A 15,184-nucleotide genomic window follows, 5' to 3' on the forward strand; every position below is an offset into this window, starting at 1 on the left:
TACAAAAGCCCCATTTTCTTTTTATTTAAATATCCTAAATATATCACGAAGGAACATACACTGCACTTTAATGGTAAAAAGATACAAGTTTATAACATCTTATAAAAACTACCATTTAAAAGTGATCTTGTTCATTTGATATCCCCTCCCCCAATAGCAAAATAAGTATATTAAAAAAAAAAAAAAGGGTGGAGAGGAAGGGTAGGAGGGGTTGTTATGATAAAAGCCCCAGGGCCACACAGAGGCAAAGAACATCTGGGGAGAGGATTAAAAGCTGTGGCGGGACTCCGCACCTCAAGTAACCCTCCTAAGTCAAGCCATGGGGCACAATCAGTAGCTAAGTGATGACAAGAGGCTGTTGGGGGGTGGACGGAAAAGATCTGGGGTGCTGGGAAGGGCAGGGCTGGTGGGGCCTGGAACAGCAACCCACCCAGGAACTGGTGCTACTCTTTCCCAGGTCCCCAAATCCCACGTCCTGGTCTCAGAGAGCCGGCCCTACCTCCCTTTCCCTTCACTCCAAACACACCTGAGGCATCTTTCCAGTGCTAGACGCCCCCACCCCCACCCCCGCACAGAAGGGGTGGGACACTGGGTCCAGAAGCCTTTGCAGCGGTCTTAGTCTGTGGTTTCCCTGGGGTGTGAGACTCCTGGGCCCTCTGGGTGCTAAATCACTCCTTTCACATCTTTGCTCCTCTCCTTACACGTCCATGGCCCCCGATCATCTGCACCTGGACAACTGAGCTAACCATCGGTCCCAAGTTTCCCCCTCACCCACCCTCAGCAGGGGTGGTTCTGGTATAGCTCTCTGCACATACACTTAGAAATTCCCTTTCTCACACCCACCCAGGCAGGATGCCTAGGCCTGCAGCAGGCCAGGGCACATTCTGACCTAAACACACATTCGTACATGCAGGGGCACAGATCACTCGTGTGATTCTCTCCACACATACTCCCAACCCACCCCAACCCTAAACAAATTAGCGGCAAGTGGCAGGGAGCAAAGCCTCCCATTTTCCAAAGCGCTCTTGAAAAGACAAGAGTTTTCTAAATGTATCCAGACAAAGCCCAGCCCCCAGCAGAGCCCTCTAACAGGGAGGGGGCTGGCTCACATGCAGAAAGATGCCCTACTTGCAGGGACCAAGGATATGTCCAAGGACTTGAGGTCTGGTCTCTGGACCATCAAATGGGAGTGCCAACATAAAACCAGAAGAGCACAGGCAGCACACACATTCCCAGCATCTCCCCCACAGGATCTCCGATGCAATGCGGTCAGGGAAGATCTAAAGGGTGCTACACCTGTTTTCTTTTTCCCTGAAATCCTCACACCCAAGAGGTATGGAGACCCCCCTGCCCTCACTCCCACCCCGTTATCACCTCTAGAGTAGGTAGCAGCTAGGAGTCTGCTGCTGCTATTCCCTACATCTTCTGGAAAATGAAATCACATCTCAGACCCCCACTGACAGCTTGGTCAGGTTCACCAAGTCTCCATGATTACTCCATGATTACTCACGCCCTCTAGGTTGGGGCCGGCCACAACCTGGGGATCAACCAAACCCCAGACCCTCTCATGAGGATCCTTTCCTTAGCAGGAGAAACAAGGTTTTTATTTCACTATAGAAAATTCGTAGGGGCTTAGGTTAGAAACATCTCAGCCACTGGCCTGTCGAATCAATCTAAAAAACCACTCCAAAACAAAGCCCGCTTGTCCCCTAAACTGAGTTCTTCTGCTCCTGCTGGGACTTCAAGCACCCTTCAGGTTTGGGGGTGTGGGAAGAAGCTGTTGTATGCTCATCCTCCCGAGTTGAGGGCTGGAGAAGGGTTTGGCTCAATAATATGCCATCTTCAAGCAAACAAACGTGAACACTCACATACCATACCATACCATACACACATATACACACACACACACACACACCCCTGATCACTTTCTTGGGGGCGGATAGGGTGGTGGTGTTGGAACAGAGAGGAGCAAAGAATCTGGTTAAGAATAAAACCTATGTTAGGTTTCTTCCTCAGTTTTTTCTCTGCAGCACACCCCCACATCTGCCCCCAACAGTTCTTTGTTGGGTAGGGGCAGCCATCAAGACGGAAGCCAAGACCTTGTTCTTTGGGACCAAAGGCCAAACCCCTACCTCCTCTACCTGAATACAGTGATAGGACTTGGACAGGGAGAACAGCTCACACTGCTCAACAGTCATGTCAGGGGACACCAAATTCCTTTGCTTCTTGAACAGCTGTTACTCAGCTTGGGACTAGTCTTGGGTTGTTCCTAAGAGGGCACAAGGAGAGAACCCACTTTGACATCCATGACTCCCTGCTCAACATCTCTGTCTAGCTTAGGAGTCATCAGCGAGGTAGCCAAAAAACTATCTCCAAGATCAACTGCCCAGAGAGAGAAAGGAAAGGGGCTTCATGGGCCATGTACACCCAAGTTTCCTCCAAAAGGCACTTGAGCTGACCCCATTAGGTACCAGTGTGGCATGGGCCATTACAATACCCAGGGCCACAACTCCTGCTCTTCCCCGAAGGAAATAAGAGGTACCTGTCCACTCTCCTTGGATCCAGCCCTTGTCTGCTCCTCCCACTGTTCTTCTTTTTATCCCTTCAGTGTATAAGGAGGCCAAAGTAAGCTCAGCTGCCATCCCTGATCCCAGTCTCCTTCAAACAGGAGGTGAGGTACAGGGCTGTGGAACATTGAGGATCAACTGCAACTAAAAACTCAATTTTGGGGAGGGCTGGACCAGCCATAGCTCCTGCTTTGACCAGGACTCTACACTTCCATATTACCTGTTTCTACACTGCACCTGCTGAAACTGCTTTTGGATAAACAAAAACAAGAACAGAACAAAGAAATCCCTCTCCCCAATCTTTCCCATTTCAGCTGCCAGCTGGAGTCCAAGGTTGTGGGAGCCACACTTCAGTCTTGGTCCTGTACCTTGAGTCCCCACCTATGACCTCAGCCAAGGGTCCAGGGACTAACTTCCCTACCCAGGAATGCTGGAGGAACTTCCCCGAGATACTCATAGTCTCAGATTATTTACAGAGCTGAAGCTCTAGGGCCCGCTGTCCCCTGATGCACTCTTCTGGTTTCCTGGGTCCACTCCTCCAGGAGGGGGACAGGTACAGACGGGGTGGTGGTGGGACCATCAGACCAGAGGGGGTGCGCTCTTCGGTAGATTCTTCTGATCACTCCCACCACCCAGGGCCCCTTGCGCCTATAGAGAAAACTGCCCGTCGGAAGTCTTGGACTGGCAACCTTGGCACATCCGTTTGTGTCTGAGTAATCGATCTGTCCGAGAAAAACACTGAGAAGAAAGGGAGGGTTAAGTGCCTGAAAGGAGAAACTGTTACCTACTGACTAGATCTGTCTTCCTCACACAGGAGAGGTACATGTCCATCCTACATCCCCTTGGCATGGACACAGATGACATGAGTGCACAGGGGCTAAGAATGCAAGCTCTGAAGTCTGAATCCTGGCTCAAGTGCTGAGTAGCTATGCGATCTTAAGCAAGTTATCTAACAGTCCTGAATCTGTATGCTCATCTGTAAAACGGGCTAAAGTACCCACTCACAGAGTGGCTGCTTCATTCATCACACGTTTATTAAGTATCTATCTCAAGACAGGTACAGTTCCTGAGGCGCAGGATGGAGTGGAGGACCAGAGGGACAAAGTCTCTGTCTCACGGAGCATTCATTCTAATGTTTTGCAGATTCAATGTACGAGCACAGAGCAAAGCATCCAGGAAGTGTTAGTTATTATCACTTCTCATCTCTTGTTCTTGTCTTGTTTTGGTCCTGGCTCTCACACTTTCATCAGATCAGATACTGACCCCCAGGGCAGAGATTGTATCTCTTCCTCCAAAGTGCACCTGCTCTGATGTTCAACTGAATCTCGTCTGCCCCTGATCTGCTGTGTCCTTGGGAAACTTAACCTCTCTGAATCTCCATTTCCCCATGTGTGAAATGAGGACAACACAGCTACCTTATGGAGTTAATGTGAAGGTGAAATAAAATAATGTCAAATGTGCTCTCACTGTGCCTGGCACAGAGTAAGTACTCAAGAAATGCTGTTATCATTATTACAATTATTCTAATGGCCCCTCTCCATGATCAACTGCACAAGGCCAGAGACATACATGTCACCCTGAAGTACTAACTCCATCATGGTCAGAAATGCAGGGCGGCCCCTCGTCAGGCAGGGAGTGGGGCCAGGCCCTGGTTCTCAGGGAAGAAAGTTTGTGTGTGGGTGTGAGTGGATGACATGTGAGCTTACCTGATGACACCGTTCACACTGGTAGGGCTTTTCACCACTGTGCACACGCTTGTGACGCTCCAGGTGATACTTCTGGATGAAGCGCATATCACATATATCACACTCAAACGGCTTCTCACCTGGCCCAGGCGCAGAGAGAAGCTAACGTCAGGGAGTATACACGGCAGGGATCTCATTCCAAGTATTTTTGCAGAAATTTGGAACTTTTTGCAATGCGCAGACACCTAATGAGGAAGGGTCCCCAAAGCTGCTGGTCTCAGTGACAATAGATACATACACTCTCTCTGCCTCATTCACTTACCTTCTTCCTCTATTTCCAGTATTTATCCCTTAAAATAAACCCAATAAGAGCTATACAGACATAATACAAACTATAGACTATCCTCCCCCTTTGAATGTAAGCAAGACTTACCAGTATGAATAAGGATGTGCCTCTTGAGGTGGTAACTGCTCCTAAAGGCTCCAAAGCAGTGTTCACAAACAAAATTTTTGGGAATCTTTACTTGAAAGGAACCATTTTGTTCCACTACCACCACCTAGGGGGCAAGAGTCAGGTATGTCATGAGGCCATCCCTCTGCTCCTTCTTGCCCCATTCTCCTCTGGGTCTATTTTCAGCTGCTGGACAAATTAACCTCTCTTTTGCTATCATCTCCCATATCTCTTCGAGTTAAGAGACCTTCTGAGGAAGGAGGTGGGGTGAGTAAGCTGTCTGCTGTGTCAAACTCAACACTATGAATACACCTGAGAGGTAGTCTGCCTGCCCCTTTGCCACAGGACCTCACGCTCCCCTAACCCTCCTTCCCTTAACAAGGATGTTCCAGAGAGAGCAGAGATGAATTACCAAAGTGGTTTCTGAGTGGAATAAGGGTGACACACTCATGGCTATGAGGGAGCAAAACATCTAGGGAAAACTCCAGTTGGGCCAGAGAAGAAAGAAAGAGGAGGATTACCCTATTACCAATCTGTACCAGTTTGGGGATTACCCCATTACCTGCCTTTTTAACAGTCTTTTTTGAATGAGAGGCCTCAGCCAAGCTGTCATCGTCTTTGCGGCTCCGGGACTTATCGCTGTCCTTTCGGTGGCCCTTTGAATACAAATCAAACCTAAATTCCCAGTCCATCTCCAAACACAAGACAGGAGGCCGAAAGCTGCTTTGCGACAACTTATAAATGAGAATAAACCACCTGCCCAAAGGTTTAGAGAAAATACTCAGCCATTTCCTCTTCAAGTACCCTGATTTTAAGGAGTTGAAGTATTTTCTGTATTCTCTAAAAGACCCACATTCATTCATTCATTCATTCCCCAGCTGGATCCCCTTTTCCCACATCCCTAAACAGAAGCACTGAGGAATCAAAGCTTGGCATCTCCTGGCAGCGAGCTCGGGCCACCCGACCCCCAGGTGCCGCAATGGACTCCAGCGCTGTACCTGACTTGAGCACCTCAGCACATCAGGGCTACCTGCCCGCTCTCCATTCTCGGCCTGCTTGCTGGCAATCTGGCTCAGCATCATCTTCTTGCTGGCTGCAGTGGGAACCAAACTCACACCTGCTAGGCCTTCACAAGCCAGGAGACTTGCCTAAGTTGAAAGGAGATGAGGTGTCAGGTCACCTGGCAGGGCAGGGCAAAAACAGACTGCCATCCTCCATAGAACGACCTTTCACACCCAGCTTGAACACAATGCTTCTCTCTAGGGAGCATCCCTCCTCACCAAAAAACCCTGTTTCCTTCAAGAGTCCTCTCCAACTCATCTCACCAGGAACTAGTTACTCATTTTGTCATCTGTCAGCATTCAAATATAGATCAAGTGAATAATCAAATGTCATTGACACTTTTGTCATTAGCACTGTGCTAGTTACAGAGTGTGTGTCTACATATTACTCTGAAGTATTTCTAGGTCTTGTATGCAGGCACAAGGGTCTGTCCTGTTGAACTACTGAAATGGGAGATTTCCAGGGGAACTTCCTTCTTCCTCTCTTAATGGCACTCAGCATCACAGAGCCCACTTCTGGTTGCCAGACCTCACTGGTGCTAAATGTATATTCTACCACGTCCCATAAATATGTTTATCAGTAAAATTAGGTCACTTCTCCCTTTAGATTTTAAATTCCCTAAGTGTTGTCAATTATAAGATATAAAAATTAAACCACTTCGAAGGATTCTGGAGTTGAATATACAATTTTTCTTTGACACTCTCTCCCCCCAGCCATTTATATATGTGCATACCCATCTTTTTCCACATTCCCTGCTCCATAATTTAAAAATTACTTAAGCAAGGGATTTTAGGAAAATTTCCTCTTTTCACTGCTACATTCTTCAAACTGACTTGGTTTAGCCAGCACTATAAAATATAATTTTCTTGCTGAAAAAAACAACACTTTTAAGAAACAGTTGGTGAGCAAACTTCCATAAGCAATTTATAAAAAAAATGCCTTTTAGGGGATCAGTATATCCTGGGACCCCTGGGGCCCCCTCTCTCACCTTCCAGAACTTTGGACTGAAAGGTCTGCAGATAAAAAACTTAATTCTGCTGTTTGCATTGTATAACCTTGGGCAAATTACATCACCTCTTTAAGCCTCAGTTTCCTCATATGCAAAATGTTTATCATGGTATCTATGCCCATAGGATTGATGAAAATGAAACTAAGATTATAAAATGCTTAGCAGTGTCCAGTACAAAGTTAGCAATTAGTAAAAGGCAATCTTCTCAGAGCAAGAGTGAACATGATGCTGTGAAGTGGGTTGCAAACAGATAAAGGAAGAAGAAACTGAAGGGCTCCTACTCTGCCTGGAAAGAAGGAAGCTATGCATGCAGCTGGAAGAAAGCCAGTTCTACTGTAATCAAGCTGCCATCCTGGTGAGACTGGTAGGGGAAGGTCCCTGGAAGAAAGCTGGGAGAAGTTCTGCGGATGTATGCATATAGCTCTTTTACCCAGATGACTACAATAATCTATCAAGTTGTCCTGTCTCTCCAATCCATCCTGTATCCCGACAATGGTAATTACCATCCAAATACACTGTTCTGACGTCACTCAACTGCTTAAGATTCTTCAGAAAGTTCCCATTCCCTATAGAAGAAAGTCTAATTCCTCATCAAGGCATAAAAGGTTCTTGAGTCACACTCTGCTTACTTCTCCAGGAAACAACTCCCTCAGCCTAACGTTCCCATCTATTATTACCTATCACATTCCCCTAACCATCCCCTATTTAAATCCTTTCCTCCTTAACTAGCAAACTACCTGCAGTACTCCTAACCTCATCATTCTCCCATGCCTAAGCCTCTGCCTATGCAGTTCTTTTGTCCAAATTCTCTGTTCTGCTTGGTTATCTAGCAGAATCCTGTGCACCCTTCCAAATTTCATCTTCTTTTTTCGTCCAGGCAGAAGGCTCATCCCCTCCTCTGACATGTATACATACCTCTATTATTGCACATTCTTTCAATCAGCAGATTCACTGAGTCTCTACTACTGGCCAGCCACTACACTACACAAAGTGTTCTGAATATAAAGATAAATAATAGACTGTTTCTCCATCTCCCCCCACTCCACCCCAACTAGCCTGGAAGCTTGCTGGGGACAGGGACAATTTTATTCATCTTTGTATCCCCAGCACAATGCCTTGCAGATAACAGGAGCTCAATAAATTCCTGTTGAAAAAAACAAATGAAGCATTCACCAAACTGTTCACTCCCTCATGACCGTCACTGAGTGAATGTACCAAATGTAAACTGAGTACATGTTGCTTTGCAAATGTCCCATCAGGGCCTGTGATGCAGTAAAGCCTACCTCCTTCATTTGACTGGAAGCTCCCTGAAGGCAGGGGCTGTGGCCTGTCTCCTTGCCTTCCTCTAGATCTCCCCCTGGTGCTTAATACAGAGCTTGGCTCCCTGGGTTGGTCAATATGTTGACTAAGGCAGCATTCAAGAGTGAAACTGCAAACACGCTTCCCAGTGATCTTGAAGGAGGACTCTAGAGCTTTTTACCTGAGCCATGCTGACTTCTCACTTAATGCAACCCAAAAGTTCAGGAGTTTCTTGATCCACCTTTCCTTAAGACACTGTTGTTTGAAGAACTGTCACCAAATCAACGCAACAACTCCTTCGTGTCCTTTCAGTCCTGCTGCCATATTGAACTGCCTTTGTCTTCAAATAGAACTTAGTGTCCTCCAAAGGTAAGATAGATGTTCCAAGAATCCTTGGACTCTGCCTGGCTCCTGCCTATTGTTCAAAGAAAGAGTCTGCCAGTCTTGGTTTTCCAGCTGAATTCTCTGGATGTAGTTCACGATCTGTTTCGGAAACCTGAAACTAGAAAGGGAGACGGGGCTGTTAGATGTAACATCCTCAGGCCATACAACCTGTAGTGGGCTGAACTTTTTTTCTTTTTGCCAGGAGCTCTCTGTGCCACTCAGAAAGAAGACGTCAGTCCTGTAGAGTTTTCTTTCTAGGTCAAGAGAAGAAACGTCTCAAGGTAGCCAACAGGAGCAAAAGTAACTGGGGCCTCTGGTGGAGGAACCGCACCAGGCCAACTGCTTGGGTATGCCATCTTAGAACTGGAAGGGGGCGGAGGCCCTTTGGAGCTTTTGTGTCCAGTGGGCCGGCCCGCGAAGCTCGCACTCTATTAAGAATGCCAGAAGTAGGGTGGAGAAAAGCTCAGGAGCTATCGCCTGGTGCTTGGGCAGCTGACAGAAACCGCACTGGCAGTACGCGCCCGGGCCAGCCCACACGTGCGCGTTCTCCAAGTCCGCCCGAAGGTACGTAAACTCGCTCCGGAGGTGGAAGGCAGACAGGCGAAGCCCAGCGTTGCGCGTTCCCTCCCACCTTCCCTCCCGCCCGCCCGCCAGCCAGCCAGCCAGCCCCTGCGCCCGCCGCACACGCACCCTGAGAGAGCAGAGGAGCGCGCAAGGTGCGTGCTCGCGCCCGCGTCGCCTCCGAGCAAGTCCCCCTCTACCCTGCTGGTGACGCGGCCAGGCCGCGGTGCGCGCGCGGCCCCTACCCCTCCCCGCGAGCCCCTTCTCTTGGCCACGAGCCCCTCCTCCCCTCCCCTCCCCCTTCCCGCTCGGCGCCCCACGGCCTGCTGGCTGCTGAAGCGCTGCCGTCTGCCCGGACGACGCTGCGCTCCCTGGGGCGTGCTCCTACCTGCCAGGCGCGGCCTTCCGCTGTCTCTCTCGCCGCGCGGCGACTCCTCCAGGCCCCAGCACGCCGTGCCAACCCCGTGGCCACCGCTGCCCCCGCCGGGACCGAGGCAAGTTTACAAACACCAACCCGGGGCCCGTTTCCCCGGAAGCACTTCCCCCTCCCCCCCTAGCCCTCTCGGCTGAGCAGTACTATCCACTTCCGGGCTCGGGAGCCTGGACGGGCGGGGGCACCTAGACTCGGAGGGGGTGAGGCTGAGGGCGCAGCAAGGGAGTGCAGCTGGTGAGTGGGCGGTCCGGCGCGCGGAAGGATGGGATGGGGGCGGGGGGAAGCCGGCGGCATGGCGCCTGCGCCATGATGCGCGCGCGCCCCAGCGGCCATCTTGGTTGAGGGCAGGAACTAGGGCCCTATGTTTCTAGGCTGAACGTTCGGTGACCAATTTTGCTATGTGAGCTGGTTAGGACTACCCGAAGAAGCGCCGTCACTCTCCGTTCCTCCCAGATGTTCTCCCTGTCGCTTCTAGCCTGGAGCCCTAAATAGAGCCAGAACAGTTCGTACCAGGCCTTTTCACGTAACGGTCGAGGTCATCTTCACCCGACTTTTCCCATCGGCCCAGATCTGCGGAGCGCGAGGGCCGCCGCGTCCGTGGGGAGGGGAGTTAACTTTTTTTGCACGGTCCTGCCGTGTCCACTCAACCCTAGTCTGGAAACAGATGCCCTGACATGGTCCGCGTACCCTGAAGCCATCTGGTTTCTTGATGTCGCTTCAGCTGTTTTTCCAGACAGTCCAGCATCTAATGTTGGTCTCCTTGCCTGGAAACAGCCATAGGACTCCCCTCAGTAGGAGACTAGTCTCATTGGAGACTTGGTGATGCAGCGTGGCCCGTGGGCCCGGCTACGCTGCATCACCTTTCTTTAAATTGAGCCTTTCTTTAAATTCTGTTCTCAACTTTAGCTATTAAGGAGGGGTACTGCTTATGATGGGATGTACATTAGTGCACTCGATGGAAAGAGATGTCTATTCTATTTAGGTTCCATCTTCTGTTGGTGCTGTCAGGTTGTTTGAGGGGATTAATGGAGATACCAAAAGAAAAACAATCTTTATTTATGAAAGAAGACAAGAATTCGCAGCCACTTTTTGTACATAGATTTCATTTCCCTGAACACTCCATTTTTTGAGCAGTTGACAGTAATTCCTTGTGCTCTTAAGATCGTCCTTGAACAGAGGAAATGGAGACAGAGCATCAGAAATCTTTAATTAAAAAAATTAGCTCATGCTTATTTTTAATAAATCCATACAATACAAAAGAATAAGCAAAAAATGTTTAGTTCCCCCATCTATTATTCCGTGCTCCTGAAGTGAATCATACCTCACTTTTATCAGTTTGGTGTATATACCTCCAGGCTTTTTTCTGTGTTCATTAAAAAATTTTTTTTCATCCAGAACGTATTTTTGAGCAGCGCATATCACAAGTGTATTTTATACATCTTCTAAGTCATTTCACGTTTAAAAAATCGTTGTATGGTATTCCATCTATTGTATTTTAATTTATCTAGACCCATCCTCATGAACATTTAGGTTAATTCCAGGGTTTTTTTTGTTTGTTTCATAAACAATGCTGTAATGAACATCCTCATATAGTTATCTTTTTGTATTTATATAGAGTTGTAGATAGGATGTATACATTTTAAATTTTGATAGATTTTTTGAAATCTGATTTCTAAAGTTTGTAACAATTTACACACTCAGAGCCATGTGTGAATGTCCCCATTTCCTACAACCTTGGCAATACTGGATGCCATGAATTTTTTATACAGTTGCCAATTTGATAGGTGAAAAATAGTAATTTCATCATTTTAATTTGCATGTCATTAATAGTGAAGTTGAGCATCTCTTGCTTTTTGACCATTTTAATTGTTTTCATAAACTGCCTGTTCACATCTTTTGCCTGTTAAGGAAAAAAGTAGATCATTTGTCTGTTTTGATTGATAGAAATCTTTATGTTATATTAACTTTCCACTTGTCATATGCTTTTGAAATACTTTCTCTTAGTTTTTCATTTATTGTTCAACTTTTTTTAGAGCAAAAGTTATGCCCTATGGGAAAATATTTTCATCGTGAGTCAGTGGGGTTTGTTAATAGGTAGACAGCATGGAGGTCAGTATTTTCCCTTTCTAACAATAAGCCTGGCTGGAAGTGCTTTAAGAAGTGACTGCCCTAATCCCTTTGCCCTCAGGCAGGCCTCCTCCTGTGTGACCTTCCTGGGTTTCCTAGGCACACTTTTCCCTCAGGCCCACCCCATCACTTCTTCAGAAAGTATTGCAATGATTACTGATTAGTCTTTTCCTGCACCAGCTCTGTATCTCCTTAAGGAGATCTGGAGTGTTTTGTCTTTGAAGGCTGCCCTGGGCCAGTTGAGCAGAGTTAACTAGCCTTTATTTAACATGCCGGCCTCCCTCCTGGCCTGTTAGCTGGAGCTCACAAGTCAGACACAGCATGTGGGGTAGTGCCAGGCAACAGCTACTGGTCAGTGTGTGCTGAACTCACCGAACCAGTTCCTTTCTCTGAGGGCCAACTGGGTTGCATGGTAGAAATGAGCAGTCTGTGACTACCTTTGTCACCTGGTAGAACCTGTTAGATGTTGGTGGATTGAGACCTTGCAAAACCATGGGATGTAATAGGGTCATTCCTTAAACCTGGCGATTTGTAATTTGGAGTTCTTGTTGCCCCTTCATTCCTCCTTAATCTTTTATGTTGCTTGAAAATAACCTTTATTTTAATTACGTGAGTCAGTGGAATTATATACAATTATAAAAATATGGAAGTATATAAGTAAGAAAGTGAAAATCATCTATAATTCCAATACCCAGAAATAACCACATTTAATATTTTGAAGACTTTTTTCATCTTTTCCAGTTTTTAAAAAACTGCAAGGGGTGTGACTGCAAATAGGTACAGGTTTCTTTTTGGAGTGATGAAAATGTGCTGGAATTAAATACTATGATCGATGCACAACTTCATGAAGATACTAAAAACCACTGAATTGTACACTTTAAAAGGGTGAGCTTTGTGGTATGTGAATCATACCTCAATAAAGCTGTTATTTTTCTAAAAATGCTCATGGGTACAGACCGTCTTGTCTTCTGGCTGAGAGTGAGTGCATATATCATGCTGCTTTACTGCTAAATGTTTCAGCATAGGTTTTCTAAGAATAAGAACATCCTCTTATATAACTATGAAGCGATGCTCAGATTTGGGAATTGTAGCACTGATAGAAGAATTCTAGTGTTTGCGAGGCCATTCATGGTCAGATTACACCAGTTCTTCCAATAACGTTCTTCGTAGCAGGTTTTTTTCTTCTGTATCCTGGAACCAATTTGAGTTCACATGTTCCTTTTGGATATAATGTCTCTAGTTTCCTTCAGTCTGGAACAGTTTCTTGGTCTTTGTTTAATTTTCTGACACTGACATTTTAAAAAATGACAGGTTACACGGTTTTGTAGAATGATCCTCAATTTAGGTGTATCTTTTCCTCACGATTAAATTCCGGTTATGCATTTTGGGTAGAAATATCACATAAGTGATGTTGAGCTCTTTTCCATGCCTCATGTCAGGAGGCCCACAATATCTGTCTGCCCCATTACTGGTGATGTTAGCTTTGAGCACTTGAGTAAGATGGTATCCACTTTGTTTCTCCATTGTAAAGATACCACTTCCCCTTAAAAGTGTTTTTAAGGAAAAGAATTTTACAACATAGCCCAGAGGAAAAAAGTGAAGCTTTATCCAGATTTTAGTGTTGTGCTGATGTTTTAGAGTGAGAGAGAAAGATGTAACAGCATTTGAAGATTAAATAAAAAGGAGAAAAATCAGTCAAGAAATCAAGAATGAGGAGGCAGGAGATCAGTTAGAATCAGGTTTGAGGAGATGGTGCCATTCACCTAGTCAGGGAACACAAGAAAAGCTCATTTGAGAGGCTGATCATGACCTGTTGAGTTTTGGACCTGTTGAGTGTGAAGTCCTGTGAGACTTCCAGATTAGGCAGGTGGTTGCATGGATCTGGGCTCAGGAGAGAGGTCTGGGATGGAGGAGTCAGCAACATGTAGCCTTGGAAACGGTGAGATTGTCCAGGGAGAGTTGCAGAATACAAATGAAAGAGGCCCTGGAATAGACCCCTGAGGGACTTTAGCATCTGAGGGAGGGCCAGAGGAAGGTGAAAATGCAAAGGAAACTAAGAAATGGTCAGGGGTAGTCATCTGGAAGCCAGCGAAAGAAAATGTTTTAAGATGGGATGGCAAACTATGTGTGATGACTCTAGAGGGGTCAAGCAGGGTAAGGATGATATGTGTCCATTGAATTTGGAGGCAAGGACTTTCCTGGTGGCCTTGAAGATGGAAGCTACATGGTGATGGGCTGAGGAAAGTGTGAGAGGAGAGGAAGTGAAGGTGGAGTGGAGACAACTCCTTTTAGAAGGTTGGCTGTGAAGAGGTGGCGGCTGGAGTGAGAACATGTTGTGAGAGGTTTGGACAATTCACAACGCTGTGAGAAAGAGGTAGTGGGAAGGAGAGTTGAAGAAATGAGGGGCGATAATCAAGAGGGTGTCCCTGAGGGAGAAGGAGAGGAAACCTTTAGTCGGTAGTTCCAACTCAGGTGTCTGCAGAGCCAGAAAGTTAAGGAGATGAGTGAGATGGGCTAGTGTGAGCTGAGGTGAAACAGAACGCAAAATTCTAAGGGCCTGTGACCAATCCTCCTGTGATAGGGTTCTCCCTCTTCACCCATTGCCATGGGCTTTGCAGTGCCCTCTTGTGGGAGGAATGTACATCCTCCCCCTACTGCACCAGGGCTTGCGTTGGTCAACCGCATAGGAGCAGATGTGCCATATGCTAGGTCTGAGCAGAAGCTTGAGGAGTTGGTGCATGGTTTTCTCTGCCTTTTGCTATTTTTTCTCTGCCTTGAGAATGTGGTGTCCCATTTAGGGGCTATTCCTTCAGCCTGGGTCTTGGAATGAAGGCACACAAATCAGAGCTATAACCAACCCCACCACCAATGTCAACCATGGAGAAAGAAAGAAACCTCCATTGTTGTAAGCCAATGGGGTTTTGAAGTCATCAGCTGCCACAACAAAACTGACTCATACTGGGGTTCAACTAAAATAAAACCATACTAAGGTATTTTTCCCTCCTCAAATTAAAAAGATTCGGAAGTTTGACTACATGCTCTGTGACTGAGAACACAGGGACTTTCATACATTGGTACAACCTCTAGGGAGGTTGGCCATCCTTATCAAAGTTACAAATGCAGGTGGCTGTGATCAAAAAGACAGTACCAAGTCTGACAAGGGTGTGAAGAAATCAACACCCTCATACATTGTTGATGGGAATATGAAGTGGTGTAGCCACTTTGGAAAACAGTTTCCAGTTCCTCAAAAAGTTAAATGTACAGTTACCGTATGACCTAGAATTCCACTGCCAGGTACATACTCAAGAGAATTGGAAACATATGTCCACACAAAAAGTTGTGTATTAACGTTCATAGCAGCATTGTTCACAATAGCCAAAAAGTGGAAGCAACTTAAATGTCCATCAGATGGTGAAAAATACCATAATTAAAATGTGGTGTATCCATATAATGGAACCTTATCAGGCCGTAAAAGGGAATGAAGCACTGATACACACTACAACATGGATGATCCTTGAAAACATGCTAAGTAACAGAAACCAGTCACAGAAGTTTACACACACTGTGTGTTTCCACTCATGTGAAATGTCCGGAATAGGCAGATCT

General features: G+C 46.5%; 2 protein-coding genes across 6 annotated transcripts in view; one reads left to right on the forward strand and one right to left on the reverse strand.

The window, feature by feature from the left end:
- On the reverse strand, positions 1–9,545 carry ZNF740 (zinc finger protein 740). 3 transcript variants are annotated; one of them, XM_074374797.1, is made up of 7 exons: positions 9,407–9,545; positions 8,255–8,575; positions 5,702–5,851; positions 5,270–5,359; positions 4,686–4,809; positions 4,274–4,392; positions 1–3,305 (listed from the first exon to the last, which is right to left on the reverse strand). In XM_074374797.1, exons 2-7 carry the CDS (start codon positions 8,261–8,263, stop codon positions 3,216–3,218), a joined length of 582 nt encoding a protein of 193 aa, XP_074230898.1. In that variant the 5' UTR covers positions 8,264–8,575; positions 9,407–9,545; the 3' UTR covers positions 1–3,215. The 3 variants fall into 3 exon arrangements, with proteins under 3 accessions (XP_074230898.1, XP_074230899.1, XP_045379595.1); XM_074374798.1 differs by having other exon boundaries at positions 5,702–5,883; XM_045523639.2 differs by lacking the exons at positions 8,255–8,575; positions 9,407–9,545 and adding an exon at positions 8,058–8,248.
- CSAD (cysteine sulfinic acid decarboxylase) overlaps positions 9,380–15,184 on the forward strand; it is a 19,920-nt gene continuing 14,115 nt past the window's right edge. Inside the window, exon 1 of one of the 3 annotated variants that reach the window (XM_045523633.2) lies at positions 9,380–9,512. The gene's annotated coding sequence lies outside the window, so the exon portion shown is untranslated. Of the gene's footprint in view, positions 9,513–9,681; positions 9,686–15,184 lie in introns of those variants that run through there. The other 2 variants (XM_074374787.1, XM_074374789.1) reach the window with 2 other exon arrangements.

This window comes from Camelus bactrianus, chromosome 12 (assembly GCF_048773025.1).
Source record: "Camelus bactrianus isolate YW-2024 breed Bactrian camel chromosome 12, ASM4877302v1, whole genome shotgun sequence".
NCBI classification, from domain to species: Eukaryota; Metazoa; Chordata; class Mammalia; order Artiodactyla; family Camelidae; genus Camelus; species Camelus bactrianus.

Coding starts and splice junctions, on each gene's coding strand:
- ZNF740 (XM_074374797.1), bottom strand. Junction 4,393..4,685: donor GCACATCCTTATTCATACTG/GTAAGTCTTGCT, acceptor CGCCTGGGCCAG/GTGAGAAGCCGTTTGAGTGT. Junction 3,306..4,273: donor AGTGTGAACGGTGTCATCAG/GTAAGCTCACAT, acceptor CTTTCTTCTCAG/TGTTTTTCTCGGACAGATCG.